Source organism: Perissodus microlepis, chromosome 6 (genome assembly GCF_051167445.1).
Source record: "Perissodus microlepis isolate ML-2025 ecotype Zambia chromosome 6, ASM5116744v1, whole genome shotgun sequence".
Taxonomy (NCBI): Eukaryota; Metazoa; Chordata; class Actinopteri; order Cichliformes; family Cichlidae; genus Perissodus; species Perissodus microlepis.
This window is the reverse complement of record NC_140466.1, coordinates 7,081,278-7,096,576: the sequence shown is the minus strand read 5'-3', so window position 1 is coordinate 7,096,576 and position 15,299 is coordinate 7,081,278. Positions and strand designations below refer to the sequence as shown.

Here is a 15,299-nt window from a genome sequence, read left to right as displayed (position 1 = left end):
CCAGGACAGTCATGACTAGTTCTGGAGGTTTGATAAACACACCCCGTTCCCTTTAGGTGTCATCTGCTATGGCCTGGTTGCCTTCAGCCTCGACTGGCCAACCCCTCATCTGCTTTATGTACCTGTAGTAAGGACCAGTATTTGAATTATGCACAAAATAAATGTAGTAATATGAATAAGTGTTGTGATTTTAGGCACAATAAAGGCAACATCAGTGACACTTTTGAAGAATTTGTGATAAAACACATGCACACACAAAACTCATCAGCCTTCTCTTTATCTACATTTTTACATCTCCTCCTTATCTCTGCAAGGAACATATGTATATATGGATATTATGTTTGACATAATTTATAAATCAGCATACCTGCACATACCAGTAATAAAGGAAACATACAACAGTGAGACCTGAAAGCCACAGCCAAAGTCACCCACAGGGCTCATACATACCAGAATGTGTAGTTTTGCCTGTACATGGGAGATGAAATACTGGAACACCTGAAGGGCAGCACTACAGACACATTAAAAAGGCTAAGCACACACAGATGATCACATAATTTCAGGAGGTCTAGTCTCAGCAGGCAAATAACTTGAAATCTGATGTGTTTTTTCCATTCATTTGGGGGCACTGATTGTAACTGAATGCTTTAGCCCAGATTCTTTTCTGCCCATTGTAAGAAACTTAGATGTTTTACAAGGTTTTTATTATCTTCTTTAACCAACTCATAAAGGCTTCATATTTAGTTCTATTATATTAGATAGTAATATAATAAAACATTAGATTTTATTGTAGATCTTGGTACTGTCACGGTGAGTGCTGTGGCAGGCAGACAGAGGACCCAAAAGCAGGCCTTACAGACACAAAGAGGTGAACTAAAAGAGGCACCTTTATTGCGCTGTACCCAAACACTAAATACAAAACTAAGCCAAAAACTAGAAACCAGAAACAAAGAACTAAAATTGGAACAGAGAACTAGGAGTTACAAGCAGTATGGAGGAAACACACAGCAATATGGGATGAAGCAACAACAGGCAAGCGTAAGAAACAGGAGGTATAAAGCTGGAACAGATCTAACATAATGAGACAGGAAGGAAGAAAAACTGAAAACACTGAACACAGGACTTGGAACTGTCAAAATAAAACAGGAAACATGAGACACACTAAGACACAGACGTGGCACTGTAACCGGGGAAATAAGCAGACATGAGAACATAGCTGACTGGGGGAGACAAATGAATATGAAGACAAGTGAGACTAGAAAGAAATGTGGAATACAGGAGAGGCATAGTAACAGAAAACTAATGGCTAGAAACTATCAAAGCAGAAGCAAAACACAAGCAGAAAAACAACCAAGAGAACCAGGAGCATGAATAAGAATAAATCAAAGGATATTAATTCAACCTGAAACACAAACACTGGGTGGCAGACCCAGTACAATGACAGGTACTACTGGTATCTTGCTATGTTAGGCTGCAGTTACAGGACTGGTTTCCTACCTTAAAAATTATAACCCATTAAAAAAACAACGCTTCTCAGGATTTGGACATAAACATGTTTTATGTTAGGTTATGTGTTATGTGTTGACACAACACTGGTTTATTCCTTGAGTAGGGGATGGAAGAAATTAATTAAAAAGCAGCCGGTGACCAAAGAAAAAATTAGAAAGACCTTCAGAAATCCTGGAAAACCAACAAGACCACTCAAAAATTATACGAAAGTCTGGCTCTTTGGTAGCAAAATATAAAGAAGAGGAGACTCAAAACTTTTGCACAGTACTATTGCTAATAGAAAAATTGTCAAACAGAATAAAAAACACACAGAGAGAAAAACAAGAGAGGCAGATTTGCTGTTCATGAAGACAATCTTTATGTGTCAAGCTCTTTAGTAAAACAAAAGTTACATTTGTGCTGTTGGGGATAATAATTAAATGAGTAAATTGTGGCATTAAGTAGCCTGTGATGATTAATTTTGCTCTATTTTATGTAAGTTTTCACTTTTGCCTTATCTTGTCAATTTAGTACATTTGACAAGATAAATTTCAATGTCTTAGCAGTTCCTTTGTTATATAGTAGTTGTGACTGCAACTGGAAACCTGGGTGTCCAATGATCCAGTGATTATCTGTCCCAGCAATATGTATGCTTATGTCTCACCTTAGACACACTTGGAGATGTCCCAGAGAATAAAACTTAGTGGGACTTGGCTGAAGTAGGCAGAGGATCCACACTTAAATGGTTGTAAATCTCCACAGCTGCATCCAGATTCTGCCGGCACAATCCTTCACTGCCAGAGAAAACTAACCGCTCAGGATAGCTTGAAAGGAGGTTGGGTATGACAAGATGTTGTAACAAGCATGATAAGATAAGATAATTAATACTGCAATGGACAAACCTAAGAAACTGTAACTGTCAAAAAATCAAACGTGAGAACTCACTGAAGGACGTAATTGCATATATTCATGTGTGAGTGCGTTTGTGTGAGTATTTTGGGGGACTCCTGACTTTGAAGCTCTGTTTGAGGCTATTTCCCAAGGATGTTGGCAGGCACAACATGCTGAAGTGGCAAGTGAATCTGGCCATCACAGGGCTGTGTCCTCCTCGTGGAGAACCACATGCTGCTGTGAGGAAACAGAAAGGATGGAGGGACTATTGAAAAACTGACAAAAAGCATAAAATAGTTTTCCCCCATGAGAAAATTCACAAAACTTCCCCAGTAGTTAGCAATAATAGCACCGCTGTTTCTTTAAAGCCTGACATTCCACCGAAAGGCTACTAACCATACACATTTCTACCAACATCAGACTAACAGTGTTTTACTTTTTCTTGACAACATGTCACCAATGAAAATGAAACGATGTTCAATTTAAGGTTCAACTGATATGGAGTACTTAAGGACAGACCAGAAATGTTCAAAAAATCTAGGAAAGCAATCTAAGGAAGCATCAGTTGTTGTGCATGTGTGCATGTGCGTGTGTTTGTAGCACAGGTTAAGGCAGCAAACGTCCTTAAAAAAACAAACCAAAAAAAACCTCACACATAGCACACAAGATAAATGGGTTTCCTAAATAAATTGGCAGTCTTCATTAAAAACTCCAAACAAAACAAATAAGGTTCATGCTGACTGAGTAAAAGCAAAAACAAAAGAGCTATATCTACACTTTTTAACTGAACAAAAAAACCCAAACAATTTTAAACAAATCTAAAGATACAGAAAGGCCGAAGGCTGTGCTCAGCCGAAAAGGCCCTCTGACATTTTTTCTACAGTTAGATGAGGACATTGATTTCCATTTTATCTCTGTGAGGTAAATACAGTTTCTAAACAGCTTAGCCTTGCTCAAAAACTGGAAAGAGGGAAGACATCCAGACTAGATCTGTCTAGAGAGATTTCTATGAGTTCTAAAACTGGTCTACTTGTAGGCAGTAGTTTGGGGAACTATATATATATATATATATATATAGAAAACAAAAGGTTGATGCTTAGCTAGTCTAGCCCGGCTGTGCATGTAGGACTGTCAAAGTCCAAAGGCAAACCTGTTTAATTCCCAAAATCTCAGAATGCTCCTTTTTGTGGTCTATCTAAAACATCTTTACACTGTTTACACTGTTTGCAGAATTCTAAAAGAGGGGATGTTGTACCAGATACTACCAACCAGCTGGGGGTAACTCCAAGCAACCAGAGTCTCATATATACACATATATACATATTTTCAAAGGTCTTATTTTAGTGTAGCTCGTCTTATTTATATCCCTGGATCTCCTTCTGGAAAACCATGTTTTGGTCATAGAATCCAGGAAAATTGAAGACAGAGAAAGTCTGAGCAGAGAAGTCGACGAAGACAGGAAGACAGTAATCCTGTTAAGAGAGCCTCAGCTAGCACAAATTTCAAGTCAGCCAAAATATCTCTAGAACACTGTCATGAATAATTGCATACAAAGTTTAACTCTGAATTCCAACACCAAAAGTATCATCTTTGGTTTGAACCACCATTAAGCCTTTCTGACAGCAGCCATGAAAACTAGGATTCATTTATTTGTTTGTTTTGTTTTTTATTTTTTAATTTTCCAGCTCTCCTAATCAGATGCCTGAACCACCTCAAGTGGCTCCTTTCAACGAAGAGAAGTGGCAGCTCTATTCTGAGCCTCTCGCAAATGCCTGAACTCCTAGGAATGTAACAGTTGTAGTTCCTTTCCTGAAGGGAAGTAGCTCTTGATCTACTGACAACAGCTTCAGTCCAGTCCTTGTATATTTCTTCCCAAGTTCTTAAACTGATAAGTCTCCCAAGGCCAAGGTCACCCCTGTTTCATTTGCACTGTTCCTGTTGCACTTTCCCTTCAGGTCAATGTTCCATTAATATACTTCGGTACAGTGCTAAACAGCCAGCCTTTTCAGTAATGACGTTCCCATTCTTGCGGAAGATGTGGATTCTGTCATCCACATAACTCTAAGTTCTAAGTTCACATAACTCAATAATCTTCTCCATTATTGTGGTTGGATGTACTGACCTTTCCCAAAATATAAATGGTAACCTTTCACAATATTCAAATTTAGTTTGTGCTGTCAAAGTTTGCAGTTCCTTTCAGCTCAACAATTTCTGTACATATTGGTGGATGTAAGCACAGGTCCATACCTTACCATTGCTGTTGTCCTCAAACTGATCTCTGATAACTGTGAAAGGCAGCAAAAATATAAAGGCTTGATATAGTACACTACTGAGGTGCCTGGGGTTCTGCCACCCAAACAAAAATAGGTACAAAAAATAAAGTATCTCAATTAGTAAGTAACAACATGGTTAAAAATTAAGTAAATCCTAAACCTAAAACCCATTTTATTTGATTGTCAAATCTGTTTTACAAAATTGTTGTTTGGACCAAATGACTGATTTTTTGAGGCATCATAGAAAAGATGACAGTTACATTTTGTGTTAAATATACCATATTGAGGTCTGGCACTCTGTTACCCAGCAGCAAAGCCTCCAGCAAAGAAGACAGAGTAGTTACTTTTTTGATGCCCACCTGATGAATTGCTTAGCGCAATGATTCAACATAGACTGCAGACCTTTCTCCACATACTGTTTAAACACCCCCATCAGATATGCACACACTGGGTGTTGAAGCTGGGGGCACAGCAATAAGTTAAATGAGATTAAATGAGGTTAAATGTAACAGCATATTAAATATATTCATAAACCTATATTTACAGTATCTACATATTTTGTAAACTAAACATGTTCGTTTTGGCATACTTAGACTACCTGGTATCTGCTTTTCCCCCTGTTTCTTTTCTCAATGCTTAACTAAGATAACTGTTAAACTTGAAAATGACTTACATTGTAACATCTAACCTCTCCCAAAAAAGCAAAAAACCCTAAATTCCCTAAAAGGCTGAACTATTCCTTCATCAGGTATAGTGTGTTAGACAAGACACAAAGAATTAGAATAAATACACCATTATCCCCCAAGACAATGAGAGAGAGTCTCCCAGTAAAAATAGCTACAAGAAAATCAATAGAAAATGAATTTAAAACTCTAATGAACTCCAACTACTCCACACAACTGATGAAAGTTTAATTAGTTCCTCCACACAGAGAGCATTACTAAAGCAACACTTAAATAAAAAAAGAAAAGTCACTTCTTAAAATATGTTTGTCAAAAACTGATTAAAGGAACCGAAATAGAGAGGTTGAGTAGATAAACAAAAATTAGAAACAGTAAGAAACAGGGAGAGAGAAACAGCGAGACAGAGAGAGTTGAAGATTGATATGATAGATGACCCATTCTTGCTGTGAAGTTAAGTCACAAAAGGCTCAGGGCTATTGCTTCCATTAACTTTGATGCAATGGGTTGCCATCAAACTTTATACTGATGCTGAATTTCTGTGTCTTGCGATGCTTGGAAGACATGTACCAGTAAATAAACATAGAGGACAACACATTCACAGCTCCACACACACTGAATACTGCCATGATATATATGGGAAAAGGGTGCTTGATGTGTAAATAATACCCTGAGCTTGGACTATAATCAAGGGTGCAGAACTATGCTCTGAAAGAAAAACAGCTACAACCAACAACAATTTGGCTACACTGTAAAAACTAACCTATGGAATAAAAAAAATTAAAAAATTGAAGATATTAGATAGTGCGTCAAACATCAAACATAGTTTCTCCCAAATGTCAAGAGCAAAGTGGCTTTTTAAATCTAGATTTAAAGGCCAAATGACCATAAAACCAGGAAAAGGGGCTGGACTTAGTTTTAGCCTTTGGTATTTCTTGGTTCTTAGTTTTTGTCCTTGTACTTTTAAAACTTCTCAAGTTCCTTCTTTCTGATGTTGCCATCAACTGGTATAGCGACTTCTATCACTATGGACTTCTTCCTCTGCCTACCCACCACTACTCTGTTCGGCTGGTTAGCCATCACCTGTTTCTCTGTCTGTATCTGAAAGTTCCACAGGATTTTAGATGGTGATTCTCAACCATCCTTGGGGGATTATCCCATTTTGATGTCAGGACTTCCAGGCCATACTTGACTCAGTTGTTTATGTATACTCTGGCAGGTTATGGCGTTAATGTATGCCTTGCCTGATAGCGTCTTGCATCCTGCAGTTATGTGCTGGATTGTCTCAGGGACATCTTTGCACTGCCTGAACCTGGGGTCTTGCCTGGTGTGGTAGACCCCAGCCTATACTGCTCTTGTGCTTATAGCTCATTCCAGTGCTGATTAGTGCATCTGTGCTGGCTTTCAGTCCAGCTTCATCTAACTATTGGTAGAAGATTTTTAATATCAGCCATTTTTTCTGTCTGCCATACCTGTCTTTCCATGATGTTTCCTTTTAAACAACAAACAGCACAGCATAATCAGTGAAGACCTTTGTCAGGTTGAGTCTCTGTGCTCTAATAATAACCACATTCTTACTAATGTTGAGGGTTATCTCTCTTCAGTGACCTTCAGTGAACATTATCATCATTCATCCATCCATTCTCTTCCGCTTCCCAGCTACCATAGGGCGAGAGGGAGGGTACAGCCTGGACAGACTGCCAGCGTGTCACGTCCTAAAAACAAACATTATAAATTATATGTATTTCTTTGTGTCATTACCATATCTAAATGTCTACTATTCCTTAGAAAAATAAAAAGTTTCCAAATAACTGATATACAGTGGAAATTGTTTTTAAAAACAGTTTTTTTGTTTTGTTATATTTTTGCTTCATATTAGTCATACTGAGTTACAATCCATAATTTTCAGTTCACATGCTTTTTACTTCATAACTGCATCAATTTGATAACCATAATCACCAAAATGGAATCAAATCTTAAAGCCAATCTGCTTGAAAAAAAAAAAAAGAACATCATTGCAAAAGAGCCTGTATGAGCATCTTTTCCAAAGTAGCTGGTGAATTCATTTAAATATATTTAACTTAATGTTATAGTGTTAAAATAAATCAGTGAAAAACCCTCATTATAGATGTAATAAATATGATAATCAATAAAATTCCGCTATTTACAAAAAGTTTGCTTAACTGAAATGTAAAAAAAATTGAAGTGCGAGATAATGAATGTTTACTGATTGTGGGACAAGCAGACTCAGAAAGGTAATGGCAAATCAAAGACAGACAATGGCTCTTAACTCTTTAGCAACCAAAATTCATACACTCCTAAAGGACTTATTTTGTAATTTTGGCTGTAAAATTATTATTATTTTTTTTTCATTTTTCAGGAACTGTTTGATTTTTCTCTCTGGCACAAAATGGTTGAGGAGTAAGGTAATGTGAAGTGCACATTGTAAAATCTATGTGGAGCTGATGTTCATGAGAAAAAAAAAAAGATTTTATGCCACACAGCAGGCATTCAGTCCTATACAGAACCCAGACACATAAAAAACAGCATTTTTCCCCATTTCTAAACATTTCTTTATCTCCTTTTATGTCACACTATTCAACCATGACATGCACTGAACTATGTAAATGAATTTCCAAAGTGAAAATGACGCTGAGAAACTTAGCTTAATGTAAAAGGGGTTGGAAGATCTTAAGGTCTTAGCTGCTAATCTGCGTCACCATCAATATAGTTTCACTGTTCTTGCTGTGGACTATAGCATGTTGTCCCAAAAAAACAAGTTATCTACTTAAAATAAAAAAAAGGTTTCACTGTAAACATTCTGTACATCTATCTTCAGGGTACACAAAAGCTAAATATAGTCAACATATCCATGTGTATGTGTGTGTGTGTTAAAATCACAGCAATCACACTGGAAATTGCTGAAAAGGTGGACGTCTGTCTGCCTAGATAATTGAATGCACATGTGTCATTGTGATGCTCTGACCCTGCCATGACCACAACAGATTTGGACAGCTCTCATCCCAAAGTCAGAGTGGTCCTGCTGGGACAGTTGCTCTGAGCACAGCTTGTACATGTGGGTCATTTTCCTTGCTAGGATACTGGACCCAAATCCCTCTGGGTAAAAAATCACCTGGATGGAGAACAGAAAAACAGTTATAGCGATTATAAATGCAGCTGAGCTTAAGTCAATAAAACAGATCAAAGAAAAAAGAATTGATGAATCATTTTATAGAGACACAGTATATATGAGAAATTAGGATAACACTAAAACTGCCAGTTACTTCTGCAATATGAGCACAGTTTGGAATCATAACTGCTATCGACCTAAAGGGAGTTTTGTGTCTCTGCAGTCTGACATCCTTTTTGGCATGCAGTGCCATTTATGGGGGTGAGACCAGCAAGGATACTGGGCCCATTACCACCCTTGTTGAGTGTGTTAACAGCAACGGTGTGTCACCAATCTTCCCCATGATTATAGTTGTGTGTCCTGAACTAGACCGAGAGATGTATGGTATGGTATGCCATATTTTATTTTTAATTTAACTTTAAGTTTGAGTAGTTTACACAAACTTAACATTAAATAATAATTGCTAATCATTTGAAATGCTGATTTATAAGCCATAAGTCAGAATCAGGTGTGCGTTTGTTTTGTGTGTACCTTTGCAGCTTTGGCATTTTGCATGTTTATGAGTTGCTGAGCAATGACAGAGAACACTTCAATATTCATTCGGTTAAATTTGTCAAAACAACACCAAGTTCCTGACAGAGCCAGCCCACCGAAGAACTGCCCTATTATCTGTACAATATTGTGATTGATTAAAAACAGATCTGTCTGTGGAAAACTGAGACTAGAAAAACTGCAAGACACTCACACTGAATACAAATACCTGCAATTCAGTTGCTAATTTTAATATTTCAAAGAAGCTATTGCACAGCTTTGTGTGTGTGTGTGTGTGTGTGTGTGTGTGTGTGTGTGTGTGTGTGTGTGTGTGTGAGGCATCAGTAATTTCCACTTGTCTCACAGACAGTGGAATAAAGTATTACAGATAGCCCTATATGTTGGTAAGCCACACAGGAAGATCTGGACGAAAAATGGGATTCCAGCCTGGATCCAAACACCTGTCCAGCTTTAATCTACTTCAGGTGTTGTTTAACAATAACAAACTACAGAAGACAGAGAGAATGCTTTCCCAGATGTCTTGTCAGTATGTGCTTTCAGCAATACTGACTCCAATCTATCTGAACTGCAAGAGAAATAATCGAATAGCACCTTAAATGAAAAGCACAGTAGGTTTCAAATTAAAATTCGGTGGGGCATTTAGAAGTTTGTGGGGTTTTAGAATAAAGATATATTCAAATATTCAGTCAAAAGGTTATTACATATGGATTAATATTAACAAGTTGTGTTAGTGTTAACGGATCATACTTGATGGAAAAAAAAATGATGAAACAAATAAACAAACAAACAAAGAGAAAACAGTTTAAATATATTTCTCAAGTATGCTTGAATCTTAAGTTTTGAATTTTCTACTTTGTAAGACAGAGTCATTGTTTGGGTCCTGTACTAAATTTATAATGTACTCTAATTAATGCAAATTAAAAAAAAAAAAAAAACATTTATCGTCTTAATAATACATGTTATCTATTATAGCTACAGTTGAATTCCTACCACTAATTCCCGTAACTCAAACAGCTACTAATCAAGAGGTAAACAGACAATAGAGAACAGTTACATTAATAAGAAAGATTAATGCTGCATAGTTGCACACGACCATATAGTTTAACTGCCACAAAGCAATAGTGCCATCTAATGGTACATGGTAGTAGATTCAGTCAGATTGTCAAAGGCAGCACTCTGTTAAAAACATATGTTTGCAATATAGTACATTCAAAGTTATTTAAAAAAGACACAAAAAATATTCTTGTATTGACAAAAAGAGATAACAGAAAAAGAATGGATGCATGTTTCTATGAAACTGAAAAAGACAGAAATAAACTTACTCGAAACCCTAACCTGCATGGGATTCAAGAGAAGTCGAAATGAAATAGCACAGCATTTACAAAAATGTGCCACAATGTAAGTGTAATTTATGCAACCAGTTTTACATCAGTAATACTTTATTTACAAGTGTATGTGTCATTTTAAACCAAGGCTCAGTCAGTGTAAGGCAGGTATCAATAGATATAGTCCACATTATTAGAAGCTGAACAGTTGCACCTTTTTATTTCTCCAGGTCCTGTATTTCAGCACTTTTAATATGTGTTAAATTTTGACAAAGCAACCTATCACAACTGTCAAAACTGCTTCTGTTATAGCTTTGGCATGTGTGTCTGCCGATGGAAGGTGTACAATAAGATGTACAGATGATTTAACTGTTGAGCAAAACAACAGAATGTAAGCAGAGCAAATATATGTATTAACAAACTCTCATTGGTACATTCAGCAGTACAATAATCCTAAAATATGAGTTGAAAGTTGTTACAATCAGATGCAATAAAGACTACAAAGAGTCTGTCTAATTGAATTCACCATCATTCTGATTGAGCTTGTTTGTCAAACTAATTTGTAAACTCTGCATTTTAATGTGCTGTATAAATATCTCTATTGAATATGTTGATTAACTATTACTAATAATATATGATGATTTTGTTAGTTGTTTTGTGCTCTGTTATATTTGACTCTGTTTAATCTCTCACATTTTTAAGCAGAGCACCAAACAAAAAAAATGGAAAACTGTTTAGATACTGGAACTCTACTCTTTTCTACTCTATTTGAGCACTCAAAGCATTTTCTTACTACAAGCCTCATTCACCCATTCACACAAGTGCTTTTTTCTATGCCTAACCACTTTAACCTAAAACTCTACATTCAGATAGATGCACTGGGAGGAACTGGGATATAACCACCAACCTTTTGGCTTGTGGACTACTGGCTCTCTATTACTGCGAGTGGTGTGATAACCATGCTAGGAAGGTATCCCAGATATTCATAGCCGTAAATGCATGTGGACAGCTCAATTGTTGCTACACAGTTGTTTAAGTTCATGTCCCAGTTGAAGGATAGTTGTCTCTGCCATTCAGGTCCAAGTTGTACCTGATATCAATCAAAAGAAAGCCTCGAGTCAAGTCAAGTTTTAAACCTAAGTTACACTGATCACAGGAAAAATCTCCAGTTAAATCTTGTACGTATTATACATATTATATTAAGCCAAGAACAGACGTTTATCAATGGTCAACTGACGCTGGACTATCGTACCTTTTCCCAAACTAGATACGTGACAATATCCCTGGCATGGATATCGATGGTGACGACATGGCATTTGTGTCAGTGGTGATGTCATTAAAATGTGCAGGCTTGTTCGGTCAGGTTAAAATTTAACCACACAATAAAGAAGGCACCGTGAGAATTTGTACTGCCAAACGGTCATGGTCTTTCTCCAAGTGTGTTTCCACGTCCCTGCCCTACATCATCTGTGATATGGTCAGCACCACCTGGTGGACGCAAAAACAAAGTGAAATTAAAATCTCGTATAAACAAAGAGTAAGCAAGCGCGCGCGCGCACGCACGCACACACACACACACACTGGACACCCATCCCACTAATCACAGATACATAGATTAATGTACACACACACTCTCACAAATTTTGTGTATATGTGTGTATGTGTGTTCTATGTGTGTATCTGCGATGGGTATCCAGCCACCACTTATTCCTCCGTAGACTTCACCTGGTAGGCTGTAATGGCCTCCTTGCTAAGCTGTTGCTGTGAGGAAAATCTAGCATCCTCCACACTGCAAAGCCAATCTTTGACGTTCCCTCATGCACAGAGCAGCAGAATCACTTGGGAATGAGGATTTGATTACATCTGTTGTGTCTTGTTATGATATACTGTAATTTCCAGAGGAGCAGAGAGTGGACTTCATCTGAATATTAGAAAACCCAAAGCAGAAAACAGCTGTCAATTATAACACTCTTGCCAACAAAGTTTTCGTGACAATACCGCTTTTCATTTTCAAATGTTTTAATTTTGGGTAAAAATTAAAACTGGGAATGTCCGTTTTTTGCTTTAAATGCTGCTTGTAGGAGTTCTTGCATAATGCAAAATAATTCTCACCACAGTGAGAGAGCTGAAATTTAAAATTCTGCAACTGCAATTAAAAATTACATAAACTTTATGATTAGGATGACTATTATTCAAATTAATAATACTGTTATGCAAAACTGTTCACTTGAAAGATGTGCACGCAGGCTTTTTCTTGCTTTCAAATTACTGGATACCTAACAGCAACTGGTAGCTCAATCGGTGGTCCAATCTAAGGATTCTAATCTGCCAGATAGATGAGTATAAGCGATTTTATGAGACATAAGGTTTTTGTTTTTTTTCCAATTTCTATCTACCCTTTTAGTAAGGACTGGAACAAGAAAATAACAGGCTGAATAAAACACAGTCAGAGAATAATGATCACAAGTGTGAAGGTTACTCAAACCTGACCTTTTCTCCCTCAGGGAAGGCCATATTCAGGATGTCTTTGCTATATATGGTCCTCTGTTCTCCAGCACCCACCATTTCTAGAGCACCAGAAGGTTCTTCGGGCAATAAAGCAAACTCTAGTTGTATAATGGCATCAAAACACTTCCTGAGGTGAGCCTGCACTGCTTGAAGGTTATGTGTCTGAGCCAGAATCTTTAGCAGCTAATCACTGGATAAGAAGCAAAATCTATACATCTGAGAAAAAGCATAAATACTAGCAGAGTGTGCAAAGAGTTAGAATTTAAGAATAATCTTCTTCTATTTTCTTTAAACGCAAAATGTAAAATGTAAAGAATTACAGATTTCTGTAGTACATAACTGAATTAAAGAAAAAAAAATGATGATAATTGGCCATGATCTTCAAGTAGTCAGGTGTCAATAGATTAAACATAACTACAAATATGAAGTGAAAAATTACAGCATATAGCACAAATGCTATTTAAAACTTGACATCATTAAAGGAATAAATAGAAAAAAAGATCTAAAATTTGAAAAAGCTGCTGTGTTTTCAGGGCCTGAGATCATTTAAGATGGTGAAAGATGAAGTTGAAAACTGTCCATTCAAAATTTGAAATTATATCAGGAAATCATGACCGTCATATCTTCCGGACAACAGGAGAGGGTATGCATGGCAAGGGTAATGTTTATATCTGTTAAGCACCATAATTTCTTAATGAAGCAGGGAGGTTTTGGAAAAAGATAAGCTACAATCCAGCAAAAGACTGATTTTAAAACTACAACAATTGGCCTTAGTGGTCTCAAAAGAAGAGTAATGTAAGTGATGTGATGCAATGCAGTGAAAGAAATACCACTGACCCATTTTTTGAAAAGAAAAGGGCTGCAGCTTTCAAATTGTAAATTTCAGTATATTTCTATCTATCTATCTATCTATCTACATACATACATGGGGACAGAGCATCTCCTTGGTAGATCCCGCACCTGATGGTGACATGTGCTATGGGCTTAGAAGCTGGCCTCTAGTGTTGTGCGCCACATCCCCATTGAGTTCCTGATGAAGGCACTTAGGGTCCTGTTAATCTTTTATAGTTCTAGGCATTCCAGGATCCTTATGTGGGGCATTGAGTCATAGGCCTTCTTGTAATAAATCCAGGCAGTGCACAGGTTGGTCAGTCTGGTCTTGCAGTCTCGGCTGATTGTTCGGTCTACCTTCAAGCTTGGGTCCTCTACCAGAGGCCTGGAAGTTTGAGGGTCCTGGGCAGTATCTTAGCTGTTCCCAGGACTGCGCTCTTCTGGACAGAGATCTCCGATGTTGTTTCTGGGATCTGCTGGAGCCACTTGCCTAGGTTGGGAGTCACTGCACCGAGTGCTCCAGTTACCACTTGGACCACCATTACCTTCACCCTCCACATGTTCTCGAGCTCTTCTCTGAGCCCTTGGTACTTCTCCAGCTTCTCGTGTTCCTTCTTCCTAATGTTGCTGTCATTCAGTATCGCTACATCAGTCACTACGGCTTTCATCTTCCGCTTGTCTACCACCACTATATCTGGTTGGTTATCCACCACCATTTTGTCCATCTGTATCCGGAAGTCCCACAGGATCTTAGTTCGGTCATTCTCCACCACCTTTGGAGGCATCTCCCATTTTGACCTCGGGACTTCCAGTCCATACTTGTCAGAGATGTTCCTGTATACTATGCCGGCCACTTGGTTATGGCGTTCCATGTATGGCTTGCCTGCTAGCATTTTGCACCCTGCTGTTATGTGCTGGATTGTCTCAGGGGCATCTTTACACAGGCTGCACCTGAGGTCTTGCCTGGTGCGGTAGATGGATCTTGTGCTCAGAGCTTGCTCCTGTGCTGCCATGATTAGTGCCTCTGTGCTGTCTTTCAGTCCAGCTTCATCCAGCTACCGGAAGGATGTCTGGATATCGGCCACCTCCTCTATCTGCCGGCGGTACATACCATGTCCTTCCATGATGGTTCCTCCTCTTTCTTGGGTTTCTGCTGCCTGGGGTATTCACTGAGCACGCAGTTGGTTGGAGCCATCTTCCTGATGCATTTGTGGATGTTCGTTGCCTCATCCTGGACTGTGGTCCTGAAACTCACTAGTCCCCGGCCTCCTTCCTTCCACTTAGCATACAGCCTCAGAGTGCTGGACCTGGGGTGAAACCATCCATGCATGGTCAGGAGCTTCCTTGTGTTTATGTCAGTGGCTTCTATCTCCTCCTTTGGCAAGCTTATTATCCCAGCAGGGTACATGATCACAGGCAGCGCATAGGTGTTGATAGCCCGGATCTTGTTCTTACCGTTCAGCTGACTCCTCCATTTACTTCTGAGAAACTAAAGATGCTATTTTTTATACTTTATATTATTTTAGTACTACTTACTTTCCCAGCTTTCTGTTACCCTGGTCTCAACTTTTTGGAGCCATGTTCCTGCAATAAAATTCAAAATGTGCTAATTTTCTCATAA

The 15,299-nt window shown here is 38.1% G+C and overlaps 1 protein-coding gene across 1 annotated transcript; it reads right to left on the bottom strand.

The window, feature by feature from the left end:
* Positions 1 to 7,208: 7,208 nt before the first annotated feature.
* Positions 7,209 to 15,210, bottom strand: LOC146384935 (uncharacterized). Its single transcript, XM_084930407.1, has 2 exons — positions 11,592 to 15,210; positions 7,209 to 11,429 (listed from the first exon to the last, which is right to left on the bottom strand). The coding sequence occupies exon 1, from the start codon at positions 14,689 to 14,691 to the stop codon at positions 14,053 to 14,055; it is 639 nt and encodes a 212-aa protein (XP_084786533.1). The 5' UTR covers positions 14,692 to 15,210; the 3' UTR covers positions 7,209 to 11,429; positions 11,592 to 14,052.
* Between the last annotated feature and the right edge of the window lie 89 nt (positions 15,211 to 15,299).